The 20,473-nt window shown below is 41.8% G+C and overlaps 1 protein-coding gene across 7 annotated transcripts in view; it reads left to right on the top strand.

Moving 5' to 3' along the window:
- The window catches only part of GLRA2 (glycine receptor alpha 2), a 209,318-nt gene that overhangs the window by 160,296 nt on the left and 28,549 nt on the right, over positions 1 to 20,473 (top strand). For 4 of the 7 annotated variants that reach the window (XM_060233988.1, XM_060233991.1, XM_060233990.1 and 1 more), the window contains 2 exons: positions 11,950 to 12,099; positions 12,883 to 13,002. In XM_060233988.1, the coding sequence (XP_060089971.1) occupies positions 11,950 to 12,099; positions 12,883 to 13,002 (270 nt within the window). The remainder of the gene's footprint in view (positions 1 to 11,949; positions 12,100 to 12,882; positions 13,003 to 20,473) is intronic. The other 3 variants (XM_060233989.1, XM_060233993.1, XM_060233992.1) reach the window with 1 other exon arrangement.

The raw sequence follows: 20,473 nt of genomic DNA on the forward strand, positions 1-20,473 counted from the left end.
CTTGTCTTTATTATTCAAAGTAATCAACACTCCTCTCATTACTGCTTTATAAGCATCCCAGACCATCTGAAAATCAATATCTTCTTTATCATTCACTTGGAAAAAAATGTTAGTTTCTTTTTCTAGATATGTCACTGCTTCTTTATTCTGTAGCAAATCTTCATTCAATCTCCATCTTCTCAATTTCTTGGACAATTTTGTAATCCACATTATTGGGTTATGGTCAGTCCCTATTTTAGGTAAAATCTCTATCTTCTTTGTTATAAGACTTAAGTCTTTAGTTCCCCACAGCATGTCAATTCTAGAAAATGTTTTGTGTCTTGCTGGAAAAAAAAAGTATAGTCCCACACTTCAGGATTAAATTTCCTCCATATATCTTCTAGATTTTCTTGTTTAGCCAATTCAATTAAAGACTTTGGCAATTTCCCTTCTTTCCCATCATTTTTTCCCCTCCAGATCTATCCAATGAGTTCCTAACTGTTCCATTGAAGTCTCCCATTAACAATACTTGATCATAGGTCAGTTCATCAAATTGTTGCGTAATGTCTTTGAAAAAAGCATCCTTTGCACCATTAGGCACATACAATCCCAATAACAACATTTTTCTCCCATTTAATATTGTCTCCACTGCTACAAATCTTCCATCCTTATCTTTAAACACTAATTTTGGCTCCAATTCTTGTTTGATATATAAAACCACTCCTCTTTTCTTCTGTTCAGTGAAAAAAATTCTACTCCCAATTGTTTGTTCCATAAAAATTTATAATCCTTTTGTTTAATATGTACTTCTTGCAAACATATTATAGTACAGTTTTGTTTCTTAATCCAATGAAATGTTGCCCTTCTTTTTTGTGGTGAATTTAGTCCATTAACATTCCAACACAATAATTTGTAATCCATCATGGTGCAAATTCTTTATTTTCTTCAAAAAATCTACGCAACTTCTGAGCATTTGTAAATGTGACTCTTTCCCCCTGGAGTTCAAAGCTCAAACCTTCAGGTATAATCCATCTGAACCTCGTGCCATTGTCCATCAATTTTTCTGTCAGCTTTTTATATGTTCTCCTATCATTTATCACTTGCCTTGGCAACTCCTTCATGATTCTCACTTTACTGCCTCCCACTATCAGTGCCTTTTCAAAATTTTTATTCATGATCCTTCCCACTATTTCCTTTGTCATATATCTTATAACAGCATCTCTTGGTAGATTATTTTTCTTGGCATAAAGTGAGTTCACTCTATACATATAATCATACATATTTTTAGTCTCTTCAGGATCTTCATCTAAAAATTCTGCAATTATTTTTATTATATATCCTTTCAAATCCCCATCCTCCACTTCAGGCACTCCTCTTAGACGTATCTGAGTTTCCATCAATTTGCAGTCATGGATTGTCACTTTTTCTTGGATTTTCAACAAGGTGGAATCATATACTTTCATTTTTCCTTCTACTTCCTGCACTTTCTTAGATGTTTCCCCAGTTTCCTTTCTGAGATCTTCCATATCCTTTTTAATCTCTGCAATAATTTCTTCTTTCGATTCATCTATCATCTTCCTCACCCCTCTCATCATTCTGGCTTCCATCGCGTCCAGTTGTTCCTGCATCTTCTCCAATGAAAGAGCCCTTGTTTGGGGCTGCTTGGCTTCAGACATTTAAAAACACCAAAAATTTTAACTTCACAGATTTCGGATTTAACTATCAGGTTCAAAAGATTAGAACTTGCTTTTTATAATCAGCTTAGTTTCACCTTCCTCAGAGCTTCCTAGAGCAAAACATAAATTTTTAAAACTTTTAAACCCTTCAAAAAACAATGAGATTTTATATCTCACCGATTTTCATTTTGACTATCAGATTCAAATGAGTAGGACTTGCCCTTTACGGCAAGCCCAATTTTGCCATCCTCTGAGCTCCTAAAGTCCAGATATTTATTTTTAAAGTTTTTAAATTTTCCAAAGTGGCAGCCGCAACTTTTTATTACTTCTTGCAATTTCTTTTCCCTTTTAAAAATTTCCAAGGACCACACAAATAATATGACCAATAGTTGTTATCTTTTTACCCTCTTTTCAGTTGATTCCAACAATTTATACTGTCCCAAATTCTTTTTATAACAATGTTTATAATTTAGCCTCCCAGCAATAGCCGCTGATGTTTCTCAATGGTATATATTCCTAGAGTAGGTTTTCTTTCCACTACTTCCTGTTTTTGTTACCACAAAGTCACAAGGAGATCTCACGATACTTGACGTATTTCCTGTCTTGCTCAGATGTGCTGCAGGTCTGTTCCAGTATGACGATGTTGCTTTTACTTCCAAAACCGCAAGTAGACAAAACAATAAATTCCATCTCACTTTTTAGCAGTTTTTAACACTGTCCTTTATATTTATAAAATCCAAATTTCACCTCTTCCTTCCCTCTTCTTCCAAGCTCTCTATATTTTCTTTTCCCACCTTTTAACTTTGTCCCTTTAAGCTATAAATAGCTCCGGAATGAAAAAATAATCTTCTGTACCTTTTCTTCCAATTATCCAAGTTTCCACTGGTCTTTCAAAGCTTTAGATGTTTAGCAATGTCCAAGAAGGTTAGGATCCTGATGATCTTATGTCAAATAAATGACTCTGGGCACTTCTGCAGACGATGACTATGCAACTTCTCCTGAGACCCCTCAAAGCTTCAAAGAAGTCCCCTCCAGGGCTCCCTTTTAGCCAAGGTAAATCTCCTTAAAGTTTTCTGTGCATGTCTTGGACTATTCTCTAACTAAGAAAAGTAGGCAGTAGGCATTAATTTGCCTTCCACTACCCCGAACAGAAGTTCCAGCCTGCTCCCGTTGAGAGAGACAGCTCAGCTCAGCATTTTCCTTCCCCGGAAGTCAATTGTTTTTATCTAGCTAAAACAATAACATTATATAGCTTATATATATATGCTTAAATAGTCATGAGGATACACTCACAAAGGTCTCAAAATTTTTGGAGTATTCTGCTCACAAAGTTTACTTTCATTTGTACAGCTTTCGGCTCTCTCCTCACAGTTAGCTCTTAATACTGCCTCCTGATCCAGACCTCTTACACCCCCAAAAGGCTTATATTCATTAAACTTCTTGAAACTTAACACTTAAGGGGTTGATTCTATGTGCATTAGGGTTGCAAGGTCTGTGTTGGAAAATACTTGGACACTTAGGGGTTGGATCCAAAAGAGGGTGGGGTTGGGAAGCAGAGGGGCCTCAGCATGGTATAATACCATAGAGTCCACCCTTCAAAGCAGTCATTTTCTCCAGGGGAGTTGATCTCTGCCAGATGATCAGTTGTAAAATGGATGATCTCCAGGCCCTATCTGGAGGCTGGAAACCCTAGCAAATATTTGCAGAGGACCAATAGGACTGTTAAGAGCCCCATGGCGCAGAGTGGTAAAGCTGCAGTACTGCAGTCGGAGCCCTCGGCTCATGACCTGAGTTCAATCCCAGAGAAAGCTGGTTCAGGTAGCCAGCTCCAGGTTGACTCAGCCTTCCATCCTTCTGAGGTCAGTAAAATGAGTACCCAGCCTGCTGGAAGGAAAGTGTAGATGACTGGGGAAGGCAATGGCAAACCACCCCGTAAAAAGTCTGTCATGAAAATGTTGTGAAAGCAATGTCACCCCAAAGTCAAAAACGACTGGTGCTTGCTCAGGGGACTACCTTTACCTTTTAATAGGACTGATGTCTCCTAACTCGGTATGGTTATTATATAACATTTTTGGCTGTTATCTCTGAAGACACATATTCACAGTTTTGAGAACTGCAAAACAAAGCATCTGTGTTATTTTTTAGAAATAAAAAATGCCCCAAAATAATCTTACAGAAATTTCTGAGAGAGCATGACATTGTGAATGGATTAATGGAATTCATTTACCAAAAAATTTAAACATTGCATGATTAAAGCCGCATGCTACATATTTCATGATGAATAACCTTTGGGACTATATTGTATCTTAAATAGAAAACTATTTTTAGATAGATTTTTCTTCAAAAAAAGAGCATCCTATTAAAAATCCAATTTAAAACTCCCAATTTAAACTTTTAAAAATCTAATTTTTATCCACCTTGCATTTCAAGAAGTTTAATGAATATAAGACTGTGTAAAGAAGTTCCAATTGTGACTTTGATTGTATGACAATAGATGATTATGAAATCTTGGCAAAACAGCTACAACTGAACTTTAGTTTTTGTGTGCCTTTATATTATAGTTCAGTTTTACCTGCCAGATGCTGTTAATGCTTTAGGAAATACCCAAAAGTTTTAAAAGAAAAGCACTTCCAGGGCTTTTTTTGTAGCAGGAACCTCTTTGCATATTAGCCCACACGCACCCTGATGTAGCCAATCCTCCAAGAGCTTACAGGGTTCTTCTTACAGGGCCTACTGTACGCTCCAGGAGGATTGGTTATAACAGAGGGGTGTGGCCTAATATGCAAAGGAATTCCTGCTACAAAAAAAAGCCCTGATTTTAGTGCTGGTATTCGGAAAGCTGTAAGAGAACTCAGGATGTTGGTATCACAAATGAAAACACAATCAATATTCTACCTCTTTATGCTTCAGGAAGGAAGCCGATTATTTAGCTATGTAAGAGAAGATGCATCTACTAGAAACTTAGGGGGGGAGAGAAAATCCCAAGTTGTTTTCTTGTACTGGATATGGCAATTCAAATGGAATATAATTGTAAATATTTACAATTTTTACATGGTGTCAAGATTTTTATTTATTCATTCATTCATTTGATTTATATCCCGCCCTCCCCACCGAGAATGTTGTGAAAGCAACGTCACCCCAGAGTCGAAAATGACTGGTGCTTGCACCAGAGAAGGTCTTCTGAAACCCTGTATAGATTTGCAAGAACATCTCATGGATGGTATCATGAAGCTTCAAGATCTATAACTGTAACCTTGTGTTGTCCTCACAATATTAGCTCCCACCATAAAAACAAATGTGACAATATTTCTACTTCTGGAATAGGAAGTCAGATAGGATTTTGCTCCCAATAGTTCCATTTCACTTTGCATACTTTGGACTTGGCCAATCACAGTTGTTCCGGGTGAAACAAACTTTTCAAAATTGAAAAGAAAACTCCATAAATTTTGTTCTTCGGTGTCTGAACAGCAGCTATTCAGACATGGGTTCAGTCTGAAAACAGCCATGCTAATGATATAGATTGGTTTGTATTTGTGCAGGGGATCAGTGCTGGATAAGGTGACTGTGGCCAGGTGACTGAATTTATGTTCTCTATGTCTTAACCCAAGCTGATTGCATATTTTACAAAATCCAGAATCTGTGTATTGGATACTTGAGAAGATTTTGTATGTTCTAAATGTGCTTTTTAAGTAGATTGGCTTTAGACATTGGCCTAAGTTTTATCTTATGTTTATATGTTTGTTTGTTTATTACCATAATAGTGCCTTACTTAAGAAATTAAAAAGTAAAAAGTTATATCTCAGGAAACCAGATTATTTTGCATCTGCCCATGTTGTGTTATTCAGGAATCAGCAACAGGAAAAAGGGAGCAAGGTCACAAAATACCTTGAAATGGCCCTTGCCCTGGCCAAAATCTAGATAGTCTGCATTCTTTACAAGAATTTGGGCTACCAGACACTTGGCAGTCTAAGAAAAACTAGCCAATGGGCAACCAAAGATCCATGGTAAACTTTCTTGTGCTGTGCTGAAATGAGGGCGGTGGGGGGGGGGGGGGGGGAGATCACATTTTGATGAATTCAGGTCTTGGTCTACAACTTTCCCATTATCTGGCTGACTTTTTGATACCCAAGAAGCTGAAAAGGGAAACTAAAAAAAACCCCAAAACCCACATTGAAATCGTACAGCAATGGCATTTGAAGATCTTTGAAATAAAGGAGAAACTGTAGATAAAGTGCAATAAATCAGGGAGACAGATGGGCAAATTCAGTTCACAAACCCATTTGTTAGTCTAATTTAGTTTAAGACCTTGTCTTTCCTCTTATCAAGTATACACTTAAGCTTTGCTCTATATTTTAGCTTCAACTGTGATTTCTTAACTGTTTGCTTATGATTGTGAAAAATAAGGCGGAAATGCTTACCTGATTCAGTGCAGACGGTCATGTTTGGGTGCAGTGAACAGGCAGAAGAAAAGTGGAATGGGATGACAGTCACTGGCCTCAGTATATCTTAAATAAAGCTTATGCATATATTCGTGTTTAGGAATTATGCATGTAGGGGGGAGGGGAAGGAGAGTGACATCCACACAGGTTGGTCGACCATCAGTTGCTAAAGCGCTGCCTCGCCGACATAGGGGTTGGGGGGTTGGCCTTGCAATGGCTTTCCTCCTTCCTCTCCGATCGGGGACAAAGGGTGGCTATTGGGGGTGAGCGATCCCAGAGGCACACACTTGATTGTGGGGTGCCTCAGGGAGCAGTTCTCTCCCCAATGCTGTTTAACATTTATATGCGCCCCCTTGCCCAGATTGTCCGGAGGTTTGGGCTGGGTTGCCATCAATACACAGATGACACCCAGCTCTATCTACTAATGGATGGCCGGCCTGGCTCCGCCCCAGGGAACCTAGATCAGGCTTTGCAGGCTGTAGCGACGTGGCTCAGATTGAGTGGGCTGAAGTTGAATCCAGCGAAGACAGAGGTCCTTTGTGTGGGCCGCAGTGCCCGGGGAGGGGAAATAGCTCTCCCAACTTTCGACGGCGCACCATTGAAACCAGCACGCCAGGTAAAGAGTTTGGGTGTTTTACTGGAGCCTTCATTATCAATGGAGGCCCAGATAGCAGCCACTGCCAAGTCAGCATTCTTCCATCTGAAGCGGGCAAGGCAGTTAGCCCCCTTCCTGGAATGTCGCGACCTCGCAACAGTGATCCATGCAACGGTCACCTCAAGATTGGACTACTGTAATGCCCTCTACTTGGGGCTACCTCTGTGCCGGACCCGGAAGTTGCAGCTGGTGCAGAATGCGTCGGCCAGGCTACTATTGGGGCTCTCGAAATGGGAGCACATACTGCCGGGGCTGCGCGGACTGCACTGGCTGCCAATTACCTACCGAGTCCAGTACAAAGTGTTGGTTATTACCTTTAAAGCCCTATATGGCCGAGGACCAGCCTACCTAAGGGACCGTCTCTCCCCATATGAACCCCAGAGGGCACTGAGGTCACTAGGTAAAAATAAAATGATCATCCCTGGGCCGAGAGAGGTCAAACTCCAAAACACCAGAGCACGGGCCTTTTCAGTTGTGGCTCCTGCACTGTGGAACCAGCTCCCGGAGGAAGTGCGGGCCCTGCGGAGCCTCGACCAGTTCCGCAGGGCCTGCAAGACCGCCCTTTTTAGACAAGCTTATAACGATATTGACTGCTGAGCTTCTAGGAACAAAGAACCGCCATCTATAATATTATCTAAACTGGCAGAACCAGCGCCAGAACAGTTTTATTGCTGCCAGATATATATAATGTAACTTAAACTATGTATTTTAACTTAACTAACTGGTTTTTATATGTTTAACTTTAATTGTTAAATTCAATGTTTTATCTATTTATGTTAAGGTTGAATTGTTGTTAGCCGCCCTGAGCCGCCTAGGCGGGGAGGGCGGGATATAAATAAAATTTATTATTATTATTATTATTATTATTATTATTATTATTATTATTATTATTATTATTATTATTATTATTATTATTATTTGAGTGAGGTAGGACTTCCTTTCTGATAAAAAGTAAATCTCTTATTATTATTTTCCTAATGTTTTATGTTCAGTTTCATCAGGTCCATAACAAAATTAATAAAGATTCTTAAGGGGTGCCAAGGGGGTTGCTGCAGCAGTTAGAGTGGCTCTGGATCCTTCCACAGGCTTTAGATGTCCTAATGGGGTAGGTGTGGTATATAAATGGGTGAATGCAGTGAAATTAAGCACTTTTGTTTCCTCTTTCCCAGTCCAGAAAATCTGCCAGGTAAGAATTCCCCATGAGAACTCACACTTCCTTTGGATTTTATTGTAGCAAAGACCATTTCTGTCCCTGATTGCATTCTTGGTATCTACAGTCTAGAGAGACTCCCTAACCCTGATCAAATTCTGGTCAGGTAGCAATATAATATGAAGTGTTGTGGGACAGATGCAAACATCAGAGCATCGTATCCAGCCTTGCAACCGTAGCAGCTGAAGGTCAATGTGAGAATTACTTTCCTTAAGAGATGATATAGACAATACCTATTTTGTTGACACATGTGGGAGTTCTGCTGATGGTTGCTATGGATGCAGGATTTCATATCCAGGATATCAATGTTTAATGTACTACATGGCACTGAGAACAATACTATATTTTCTTTCCACACAAATCTGTAAGCTCTTCTGTTCAGGATACTGCTTGTACAGCACTGAGAGGCAGGAATGGGCACGTCTATGGGGCAGTTTTCTCAAAAAGATATCCACAAGATATGGGGTACCAATGTAGATCAACTGCCCACTTGTTTTGGAGATGGAAGAAATCATAGGATGCTTAAAGACAGACAGGAGCTGTTTTGCATATGCACTTACTGATGAGACTGAGAGTCTGGATATGTGCCCATTGTCCCACATACAAAGGTACATGGGAAGCATCTGTTTCCATTGAAGCTTAAAATGATACACCTTTGAAAAGCAGGCCCACAGCCTTATATGGAAAGCACGCAGTGGCCAGGTGTTTTACCGTTCTTCAAGGCAGTATGATGGAGTTAAAATCATTTGGCCAATGCAGCAATTGTGCACATGCAGTTCAGGGGAGTACAATTTTTAAGTGGTGAGAAGTCTAAAGTCAGAGGTTCCATTTTATTTTGTCATTTGTGCCTTTTTCACACTTAGAAGAGGATTTGCTCAGTCAAAAATGCTGGTCCTTGAGAGCACACTTTCAGCAGTCATATGACTGAGAACATCTTCTTGGTGTTCATGTGGATACATTTAAAGGGTGGAAAGGGGAAGGGACAGAAAATTACACTGCAAAAGCTATGAAATCACCACAAAACACATCCAGAAGGACTAACAATACATGGCAAGTGCAGCTCTGTTAGAGACACCACAAAATATCATGTGTTTTACAGCTGGACAATACTAAGAGTTGTACCTTGCCTGGTTTTTCACGGCACTTCCTTTTCCTGATACTACTGCTATCCCACATGGCTTTTGCCTAGGGAACTCCCATGTATGCCTGCTTAGTGCCTAGTCCTTTTTGGTGGTCAGAGGAAACTCCTGCTTTCTTTTTCACAAGAAGAAAAGCTGGCTGGGTGCAGCCTTTGGTGTTACCTTGTAAAGTAGCAACTAGGCTTCCCAACCCCCCCCCCACCCTGCTGGGGGACCCCCGAATTTGCAGCCTCCTCTCCCGCTCTCCAAAAATCCGGAAGCGGGGGGAGGGGGGAAACAGCGAGTCCGAGTCCTTCTCCGAGCCCATCTTGGTGCAGCAGCTACGGTGTGAAGCAGACAGGAGGCGGCAGCGCAGCAGCATCGCCCGCTCCGCCTCTGAGGTAAAATGAGAAAAAGGGAGGGTGGAGGCAGGGGAAAAAGTGAGCCACAGAATGGGACGAGCGTGAGCAGCTGTCCGCTCAACCGACGTTGCAAGTGGGGGAAGGGAGGCTGGGTCTGTCCTCCTCACCATTGCATTTGACCCAGCAGGAGCACTTTTAAGATCAACAACGTTTTTTCTCTCTCTTCATCTGTGAGTGTGTGCTGGAGGTGAAGGGGAGCTATAAATGCCATCCTTTCTCACTCTCCTCGTGATTGTTTTACCCAGCAGCACTGCACCTTTCAGATCAAGGAGGCTTCCCCCCCCTCCTTGAGTTTTTCTGTGTGTTGGGGGTGAAGACTGTGCCTGCTTCCCCGCCCCCTTTCCTCAGTATCATGTTTGACCCAGCAGCACTTTACCATCAACAAACGTCCCCCCCTTCCTGTGTGTGTTTGTGTGAGAAAAAGAGACTGAGAGTTTGTTGCAGGTAGGGAAGGGAGGCTGGGTCTGTCCTCCTCAGCATTGCATTTGGAGAGGGGTGAGTGGGGAGAGACACAGTAAATCAGTTTTGCTAACTATTTGGAAACCAAAGAAGGGAACTACGTGGGGATCCTAAGCTTAAAAGGGTAAAGTCTAACCTAGAGTGCTAGACTAGGGTCTGAGAGACCTGGATTTGAATCCCCCCTCTGCCAAGGAAACTTGCTGGGTAACATTGGAATACTCTCAGCCTCTGATGGAAGCAGCTTTGGGTTCCCATGGAAGGTAGGATATAAATTAAAATTGCCAACCTCCAGGTGGTGGCTGGAGATCTGCTACTCAACAAATGTTTGAGTAGCAAAAGCAATGTAAAGAGCTAAATTTAAATTTGGAAGGAGGAAGTGACATCACAGGAAGGGAAGGCATTTGGGTGCAGTGTGCTGAAAGTGACACCATCGAAAAATGGAGCGTGGAAGTGACATCACTTGATCTTTGACCTGGAAGTGACAACACAGGATATGAAATCACAAAGGTGATGTCATATCCTGCTCCTGGCTCCACCCCCAAAGTCCCCAGATATTTGCTGAGTTGGACTTGGCAACCCTAGTAGCAACTCCTTTGCAAAGTGCAAAATCATAAAAAAATAAACAAGCATAATTGGGCTGCATGTGAACTGGTTGTGGGAAGGTTCTTACTGTGAATTTTTTCTGAAGCTGGAGGAAAGACAGCTCAAAAACAAAATGCAAGCACTTTGGGATGTCACTGTGTCTCCAAATAGGGCTCAAGCTGTGACCCTGGAGGAGAAGGTGATATTCCTGCTGCCCCTTTTGCGCCTGCCATTATCTACTTCTTTTCTGTTTCCATTTTCTTTTCGTTAGTGAGCTGTCATAGAAGTCAGTGGCTTGGGAAAGTATAAATGAAAGTCTACATACTCTCCAGCTGTGCTAATGGGCATGTCCCAGCAAAATTTTAGTTCTTTTAACAGCTCCATTCTATACATTATGCTAGGTTTAGGTAATAACACTCTGGCCCATATGCCTTCAGGTTTTATGTGTGGGAGATCATATTGTCCTCTACATGTAGGAAACTTCTGTTCAAATTTATATTAGAGCAAAGCCACTACTACTTACTTGGGTTTCTGTTCTTTTTGAGAGACAGTGGTCGTTTTCGCACTCACCTTCCGCCGACGCGACCCCCCTCTTCACCGCGCAGGATCTGCGCGGATTTCGCACTAAACGCTGCGGAGCAGCCAGAAAAGCCGGAAGCTCCCGGCGCCAAAGCCGCTCAAACTGAAACCGCCAAAAAGCAGTTTGGCATTTGCGCGGCTTTTGCGACGGGAGCTTCCGGCTTTTCTGGCTGCTCCGCAGCGTTTAGTGCGAAATCCACGCAGATCCTGCACGGTGAAGAGGGGGGTCGCGCTGGCGGAAGGTGAGTGCGAAAACGACCAGTGTTTCAAAGAGACTTTAATCTGTCAGCAATTTTTCTGTACATATTTTGTACACATTTATATTGCTTTAATGCTGTCTTTCTTGGTGCTGTTACCCCTCACTCCCAGCCCAATTTCCTTTACCTACTAAAATGAGTTAATATATTCAGCTGTGGTGACTATTACGAGTTTCACTGATGTCACAATACAATATTGGAAGTGTAGTATTGCATACATATTGAGTGTATATATGTCTAGCATCATGACTGTCACAAACAAAATTATGCTCTTGTTCAATGGGAGTGTGTGCAGATCAGAGCAAGGACTGGGAAGGTGAGAAAGGTCCTGCAAGGCAACAAGACCTCATGGGTCAAAGGGATGCCAGACAGCAGTGATACAACATTACTAATGGGGGCAGAATTTCCAGGTCGACCTTTGAAATGAACAGGGAAATTATTGTGGGTGACACCTGATAAACATCTAAAAATTCTGTTTCTACCTGTCTTCACCTCATGCCATTTTTTTTCCTCATGCCACTGCCCTTTACAGGAGTTTTTATTTCCATCCTTTTAATTTCCTTTGTCTTGTAGGTCTCCTATGTAAAGGCGATTGACATCTGGATGGCTGTGTGTCTTCTCTTTGTGTTTGCTGCACTGCTTGAATATGCAGCAGTGAATTTTGTGTCAAGGCAACACAAAGAATTTCTGAGGCTTCGGAGAAGGCAAAGGAGGCAAAATAAGGTATGGCACTTCCCTCTCAGCATGATCATGGAAGTCTTTCCACCTAATTGAAGTCTTTCCACCTAACTGATCTCTTCTTTTCAGTACACCTCATATGTAACAACTATGCCTTTATCCCTTCAATTTCTTTTATTCAGTGCCGTGAGTTAAGAATTTAAAACAGGGGTTGTTTGCCAGCTTTGTCTTTTTTATCTAAGTTTGAGCCAAAACCAATATGCCGTTCACATTTGCATAATAAACCCAAGTATTCATTTCCATAGAGAGAAATCAGATTTGCAAATCCATTACATTTATCAGTTTTGAGGTTTGATGCAAATAGTCATTTCACCTTTAATTTAAACATTCTGAATCTTCTCATTTATTTCTCTTTTGGCATTGTTTTCTTCTAGTAATGGTGGTAGCTAGCCTTAGATTCTGCTTTAGCAGACTTAACAGCAACTTCTACTTGATAGCTCAAGTACCTTCAACAGTATAGGGCTGGAACTATGTCTTCACTTGTCTGGAGTCCTCCTGATTCATTCAGAATTGTTGTTCTCTCAGCCTTCCTTTTACCACCTGTCTTTCTCAACAAGGAACAATATTTGTAAAGCCATCCATACCATATTATTTCGGCTGCTTCAATTTAACTTTCACATTAAATTCCAACTGATTTCCTTCTGAATTGCTTCACACAGCTCATCCTGATATTCTTCTCTAACTTTGCCATTCTTATTTTTGTTTTGTTTATCACTGCATCATTTCCATTCTTGCTGCTGCTATCTGTTCTGACAAATCTGGGAACAGGCACAGACTGTGACTGTTGGGAATGAAAGTGTCGAGTCGGTACGGCGCGTGAATGGCTTGAGGACAAAAGAGTCATCAACATACGGGACAGTGAATCAGATCTGCAATCCGAGTTTCAGGGTAAAAATAAAGAAAACAACAAAGACGTATGAAATGATGTCATATATTGGCAATGTGACCAATACTTATGACATCACTTATAGCAAATTCTTGTATCAGACAGAATACTGTTCTGAGCATGTGAGCATCCTGCTATGTGTTTCTAACCCTTGTACCCTGTGTTCCTTTTAATTTTCCAATAGTATTTTTCATCATCATGTCACTGCCTCTCTCACCGCAGGCAAGAATGTACATGATAAGCTTACTTTAGATTCACAATGGCCGTATACTATTACATTAGTGGTTTTAGCAAAGTACTAACCCTGTTTAATAATGACCCAACATGGGAGTAATGCAACGTGGTTATAGGGTTAGCCCCATTCACTTAATGTTCAAGAACCAATTTACACATTTTTCTGAATTACACAAATGAAAGAGTCAGTCATGCTTCTGCACACTCACCAAAAGCAAAACCTGTAAAAGAGCAAATATGTTTGCTCATGGCCAGATTCCTGTGCTGTCATGTACTCTAGAAGGGTTCAAAGTATGTGAAACCAGGTCTTCCTTTTCTGATGGTGTAAAGTTCCCCATGCTTTATTAAAAGGAAGAGGGGAAGACATGGTCATTTGGTGATAGTGTCTTCTGCTCCAAGACCCTTGTGGCACACTCCTTGACAATATGAATGATTCCTTACTATATATTTTCTTTTATTTGGAGGCATTTCCTGAGACTGTATTTAAAACACACACACACAGTAACTTATTAGATAGTCAGGAGCATGAAGAAGATTGCTCTGCCAAGGGATACCATAAGCCCATGCATTTTTAGAAGAAATGTGGGCTTTTATACCCTGCTTTTCTCTACCTTAAGTAGTCGCAAAGTGGCCTTTCCTTCCTCTCCCCACAAAAGTCACCTTGTGAAGTAGATGGGGCTGAGAGAGTTCTGAGAGAACTGTGACTGCCCCAAGGTCCCCCAGCTGGCTTCATGTGGAGGAGCATGAAATCAAACCTGGTCCTCCAGATTAGAGTCTGCTGCTCTTAACTACCACACCACACTGGCTCTCTAGATGCTGGTATGTCGACATGCAAGAAAGATCCTTGGGTACATACCAGTACTATAATAATACCATGTTACAAAAAAGTGGCCAAAGCAAAACGTGTAGCATTGTTGGCACACCCAATGTATTTGCTGCAGGGTACTTGTGAAAGTGATCCCTCATTCTGTGTAACAGATACCTTGAAATGGCATTTATTTTCAAACTCTAGCCCTCAAAAGTTTTCTTTCTAAGGACATCTTCAGTCTTGTGTGTAAATGTAGAATCTGGAGCAGAATTTCTAGAAAAATAAATGCAATTTCAAAGTTTATGTTATACAGAATGAAGGAGTTCAGAAGATGGGCACACTCTATCATCCTTTAAGGGGGGCATAACCTGGGATCCATCAAGCTGCACTCAGCCATGTATGGCAGCCCACAAAAATAAACCTCCCCTGGCAAGGTAGCTAAGGGACTACAAGTAGAATTCCAAACAGAGTTCCTTCTAAACTTTAAGTAAGTCTATGAGCTACAAAGGCTGTAGTTCAAATATTGCATTTGTCATGAACTCACTAAATAACCCTGTTCAATACCTCTTTCAACCTCACCCCTATCTATGATATGGAGATAACAATACTGATTTGCCTTACAGGGTTGTTGAAAGGCATCCAGCATGATCATATTTGTGAAGAACTTTGGGTATTCCAAAGCATCATATTATAAATGCTAAGGTTGCTGCTATTCTTGTTATTTTGTGCCTGGAATTGCAAAAATGAGATGGGGAAGGGCAGTGTTCCCTCTAAGCTGCAGAGTCTTGTGAGCAAAAAATCTACTTTGTGAGCTACTGGTATTAAAGATGTAAGCCATTGGCAGGGCTTTTTTTGAGCAGGAACGCACATGGACGAAGTTCCGGCTGGCTTGGCATCAGGGGGTGTGGTCTAATATGCAAATGAATTCCTGCTGGGCTTTTTTTAAAAAGCCCTGTGTGAAACAATGGTGAAGTCAGGGGGTGTGGCCTAATATGCAAATGAGTTCCTGCTGGGATTTTTCTACCAAGAAAGTCCTGGCCACTGGTATTAAAGTTGTGAGCTACTACATAAATTATTGTGCTCTGGGGTCATCCTTTCTGAGCTAAAACAAAAATCTGTGAGCTGGAGGCTAAAAATCTGTGAGCTTGTTAGAGTATTTTGCACGCAGCAGAAGAGCTGAAGGAGAGGAACAGGCAAAACACAGGAATTAATAGACAAGAGAAACAACTGTATTCAATGGTAGATATATTTACCAGAATAGTATCCAATATTCAGAGTCGTTGCCAGGCCAAGGTCATACACAGTAATCAGTACACACTTCAGTAGATAACAGTATACAGCAGTAAGTATACACAGCGCGATCCAAGCACAGTAGCCTAGGATCCAACACCAGCAGTGTTCGCTGCCACCCAGATAGTGAGGCTCACAGTACCCACAATCCTTACAGGCAGACTGAGCAGGCTCACTGAGCTTCCCTAAGTACACGTACCAATCATGCAATCTTACCAGAAGGTTGCATCAGCTTTGTGAGTCAGCACAAAGCCTAATCACAGGTGAGGTCATCCCACCTTACCTCAGTAACAGGTAACAGCTGGACCATGATGCAGCATGACTCAGCATGACATTGCAGAAACAACATTACTATTACTAAGATGGAGTCAGTCAGCCATTTTAGGACTGAGTTCCAACAGAGCTAACTCATGCTAACTCATCTTAGAGGGAACACTGGATCGTATAAAGTTACCTTATCCTAAACCAGGTCATTGGTCTGTCTCACTTTCCATTGCCTACTCTGACAGCAGTTCTAAGGTAGAGAAAGACCTTTCCCTATACCTGCAGTCATTAAATTAGAGATACCAGGGCTAACATACAAAAGAAGTTGCTCTCTCACTAAGCCACCCCTCCTTGATCCAGCAAACTGGAAACCATGGCTGCTGAGATATTCTAAGCTTGATGGGTTCCAAGTTATGTAGGCCTGTATCCATGGCACTGAAAAACAGCTTCTGAGGATAAACCCTGGTAAGCTGTGGAACAGATTCCACCATTAGAAAAGAATTGTGAATAGAAAAAGCATAAGGATTGCCAAGCATTGCCTGTCAACAAGCAGGAGATGGTGGTGACTTACAGTTGGCAGGGGGTGATTAGTGTCTCCAGCACAATTATTTCATTTCTGGCACAACCCAGAAGTGATGTCATTGTACTGGGGTGATGCTCTAGCATTTGCCCCAGACTCTATGGTTCAGCCATAGAATTTTGGGCAAATATGAGAGCATCACCCAACAAGATAACCTCATTTCCAGGTCACATTGGATGTGCTATCATCACATCAGAGACACCAATGAAGCCACCCTCATTTCTCTGAGAAATTTCCCCCCACCATACAACTGAGCAGTGGCAGGCATTGGTGTTTCCTGACCAATGTTTCAATTGTTGTTTCTATGTCTTTGTATGTGTTTTAGCACTGTTTTTAATTCAAATTAATTTTGATTATTTGTATGTGTTTTTGAGGGGCTGGTTTTTATTGTTTTTACATGTGATTTTTATGTATGTTTTAATCTGTTAGTCACCTTGGTAGCCCTTGTATGGGTAGAAACATGGTATAAATTTTGTAAAATAAACTAAAAAGAGTGGGAGGTCTCTCACTATACCAAGAGACCTGGCAATCCTACTAGCCATATGAGTGCAGAGCAAAATTAGGTAGTCTGCATCTGTTTTAGTTAAGCAGAAAGGCTCAGAATATTGTATGTGGAGAGCATCAGTAATTCAGTACTGGAGGAAGAATGTTTGATTTCAGATACATTGCTCATTAAGCAGTGTTGGCAGCTAACCTACAAAATCTGGTGCCCCTCAGTGATACAGCATGCAACTGAATCAAAAGGAAAACTTGAGGTATACTGAAACTCTCACCATCAAAAGAAAATTTCTTCTTGAGCTCATCCCTAATTTACTGGGAGCTCAGTTCTTTATGTCTCTGACAAGGTCAGTAAAAAATAAATAATAATAAATTGCTCACTTCCAAGACAAGTCATTTCCAGAAATTTTCTGCATTATCAGGAAAATGTAAGGTTTTGTGATCAAAGCAAAAGAAACCCAGTTTATGCTCCAAAGTCTTTATTCTGTCTTGCTCTAAATAATTCAGAAGGCTATTGTCACATGCTGCAAGTTAAGCAGGATGCCTTGCAGTCCCCCAAAGGCTGAGCATCCTCGCAACACTGAGAGCTGACCTTTTGTTATTACAGTTGACAGTGTTTATTCCCATGTTAGTGCTTGTGTTGCATTAATACCACAGATGGATCAGATCAAGAGGGCTGGAGCAAGCTAGATAGGAGATGGAATTAATTGGTTTACACATTGCTGCTATAATATGGTGACTGGAAGAAACTGTACAACAGAACAGATGCTCTAGTCACAGCACACAACAAAAGCACAGTTATCTCTTCTGCATGTTTTTAAATTCTAGATAAATTATCTCAAGAAATTTGGAATAAACTGATGAATACATACTGTCAGTCACAGCTGAGAAGAAAAACATGGCTTCCTAGATCGCCTTTGGAAGCCTGACCCTCACTGCTCTGTTAACTGGTGGGTGTGGCATTTCTAGGAACTGAAGATGATTGATTATTATGGGTCAGCCAGCCACCCCAGTCTGGAACAACAAAAACAATAAACTTGAGCAGGAGTGTCCAAACTTGCTTAACGTAAGAGCCACAGAGAATAAATGTCAGATGTTTGAGAGTCACAAAGAAGGAAGGAAGGAAGGAAGGAAGGAAGGAAGGAAGGAAGGAAGGAAGGAAGGAAGGAAGGAAGGAAGGAAGGAAGGAAGGAAGGAAGGAAGGAAGGAAGGAAGGAAGGAAGGAAGGAAGGAAGGAAATAGATGGGAATGGGAGAGAGGGAAGGAGAGGTAGAAAGAAAGCATCTTTAACTGTAAATGCATTCTTCAAGTTGCCAGCTGGCTTCACTTGGAGAAGTGATTTAAAGAGAGGTCAGTAAAAAAATAAATAGCCAAATCTGCCAATGGGGCAGTGGGGGCTTAGAGAGCTACACAATATGTGTGAAAGAGCCACATGGGGTTCCTAAGACACAGTTTGGCCACCCCTGAACTAGAGCATTTATTTCTTAGAAAATTTAAACTCTGCCTTTCTCCCCAATGGAAACGCAAAGTGGCTTATAGCATCATTCTCTCCTCATCCATTTTATATTTACAAGAATCCTGTGAAGTTGGTTAGACTGAGAATGCGTGTCTGCCCCAAGTTCACCCAGTGAGCTTCCAGGGCATGAGTGGGAGTTCTGAACAGTTTTCCAGGTCCCAGTTTGATACTTGAGCTTCTATACCTTGTGGATGTCAACTATTATAAATTTCAGCTCATTCAGCCTCAGCTGTAGATCTTGGGCAGGTTTAGAAACCTGCAAACAGGTCTGTTTCAAAATGTGTGTGTGTGTGCCTTCAAATTTGAATAGGAAGTACTTCATGGGAAGGTCAGCAACACAGTCCCTCGGTTTGTTTTGCTTTTGTTTCAGAGCAGCTAAGTGTGTGTGTGTGTGTGTGTGTGTGTGTGAGAGAGAGAGAGAGAGAGAGAGAGCAGTGTAGCCCCTGTTCTTTTCAGATGTGGTTGTGGAGGAAACAGACCCAGTAAGTGTGTGTGTGTGAGAGAGAGAGAGTTGCCAATCCCCAGGTTTGGAGGCCCTCCCCCTGCCCCCACTTTAGGGCAGGACCGTATCTACATGTTTTTTGAGGGGAGGCAAAATTAAAAAATGGCACCCTCTTATGGGCCATTCTATCTTATGGTCCCATAGAATACAATGGACTCCATACCCAATTTGGCACCCCCCACTCCATCAGCTCCCGGGGCAAGCACCCCCCCTCTGCCCCCCCATATCTGGCCCTGCTTTAGTGTCATCAGAAAGCAGTGGGGAGGGGGGGAAGGAAATGTCTATTGGGCAATTATTCCCCATGGAGAATGATTCCCATAGGGAATAATGGGGACTTGATCCGTGGGTATCGGGGGCTCTGGGGGGGCTATTTTTTGAGGTAGAGGCACCTAATTTTCAGTATAGCATCTAGTGCCTCTCCCCAAAATACCCCCCAAGTTTCAAAACGATTGGACCAGGGGGTCCAATTCTATGAGCCCCAAAAGAAGGTTCCCCTATCCTTCATTATTTCCTATGGAAGGAAGGCATTTAAAAAGGGGTGCTGTCCCTTTAAATGTGATGACCAGAACTGCCTTGGGGTTCTATTATGCTTATCACACCCTTGCTCCTGGCTCCACCCCAATGTCTCCTGGCTCCACCCCCAAAATCTCCTGGCTCCACCCCCAAAGTCCCCAGATATTTCTTGAATTGGACTTGGCAAACCTAGGGACAACAAAACTGGTGTTGCACTGAGACCACAACATCACTTCCAAGTTTGTACCAGAAGTGACATTACAGCATTGATGCAATGCCAACCTCCTCTCCCTATTTTGCTTCCACTGCTCCGTGGAGCAGCAGAAGGACCATGAGGGCACTTAATGGGAGGCCTCCCACCAAAGTGGAAGTTCAGGCAAAGCTAAAAAACTTCTCTGCTTTCAGAAGCAACTACAAAAGTGAAAGCAAAACAGAAGAGATGGACAAAGAAAGAATTATGAAAAGCTCCCTCTCCTCTTCTTTGCTCATGTCTATCTTCCCATTACTTAAGTTGTTTTTAAGTGAAATAGAACGGAAAGATAGAGATATTTGATTGTCAAAAGTGGTGTGTGTGTGTGTTAACTGCCATCAAGTCCTTTCCAACTTACAGCAACCCTATGAATGAATGACCTCCAAAATGTCCTACAATTAATAGCCTTACCCAGATTCATTAGTTAAAAGTTTAGCACACCTTAGAGAGCTTAATTTGGTCTCAAGGCCACCTAGTGAAGCGCTATGATCATTCTTTTCAGAACTTCAGTGAACACACAAAGGGAGGTCTAAAAAGCAGCACTCCTGATAGCTTGGAGATTGGGCTATGCACGTACCTATCTGTCAGCAGTCCATCAGACAAATGTTTGCATGTCAGGAGGAAGAAGCACATATACAAACCTGCTTCTCCTCCCACCCTTCTGGGGGTTCATTAAAGGGCTGGAGGAGGCTTGAGATTGATCTAAATATGAATAGCCATTTGTGGCCTCAGGACCAGTATGGCCCCCTGAGGGAGGACTGCACACATGAGCCTGCTCCCCCATTTCCTTCCAGTCACGGATAGTCTGAACAACACTACAGTAAGGGCATGGACAGCCAGTTCAATAACCATCAGCCCAATCGTATTGCTAATGATGCCTTTTTATGTGCAAAGCATCAGTTCCCTCGAACAATTGGTGGTGGTTGTTTCTTGTGCTGGACTTCAGCTTCTAAAAATGTTAACATATCATGTACCAAAAATCCAGTACACTGCCATTTCAGGATGGTATTATCATGGA

The sequence above is a fragment of the Heteronotia binoei genome, chromosome 3 (genome assembly GCF_032191835.1).
Source record: "Heteronotia binoei isolate CCM8104 ecotype False Entrance Well chromosome 3, APGP_CSIRO_Hbin_v1, whole genome shotgun sequence".
Taxonomy (NCBI): domain Eukaryota; kingdom Metazoa; phylum Chordata; class Lepidosauria; order Squamata; family Gekkonidae; genus Heteronotia; species Heteronotia binoei.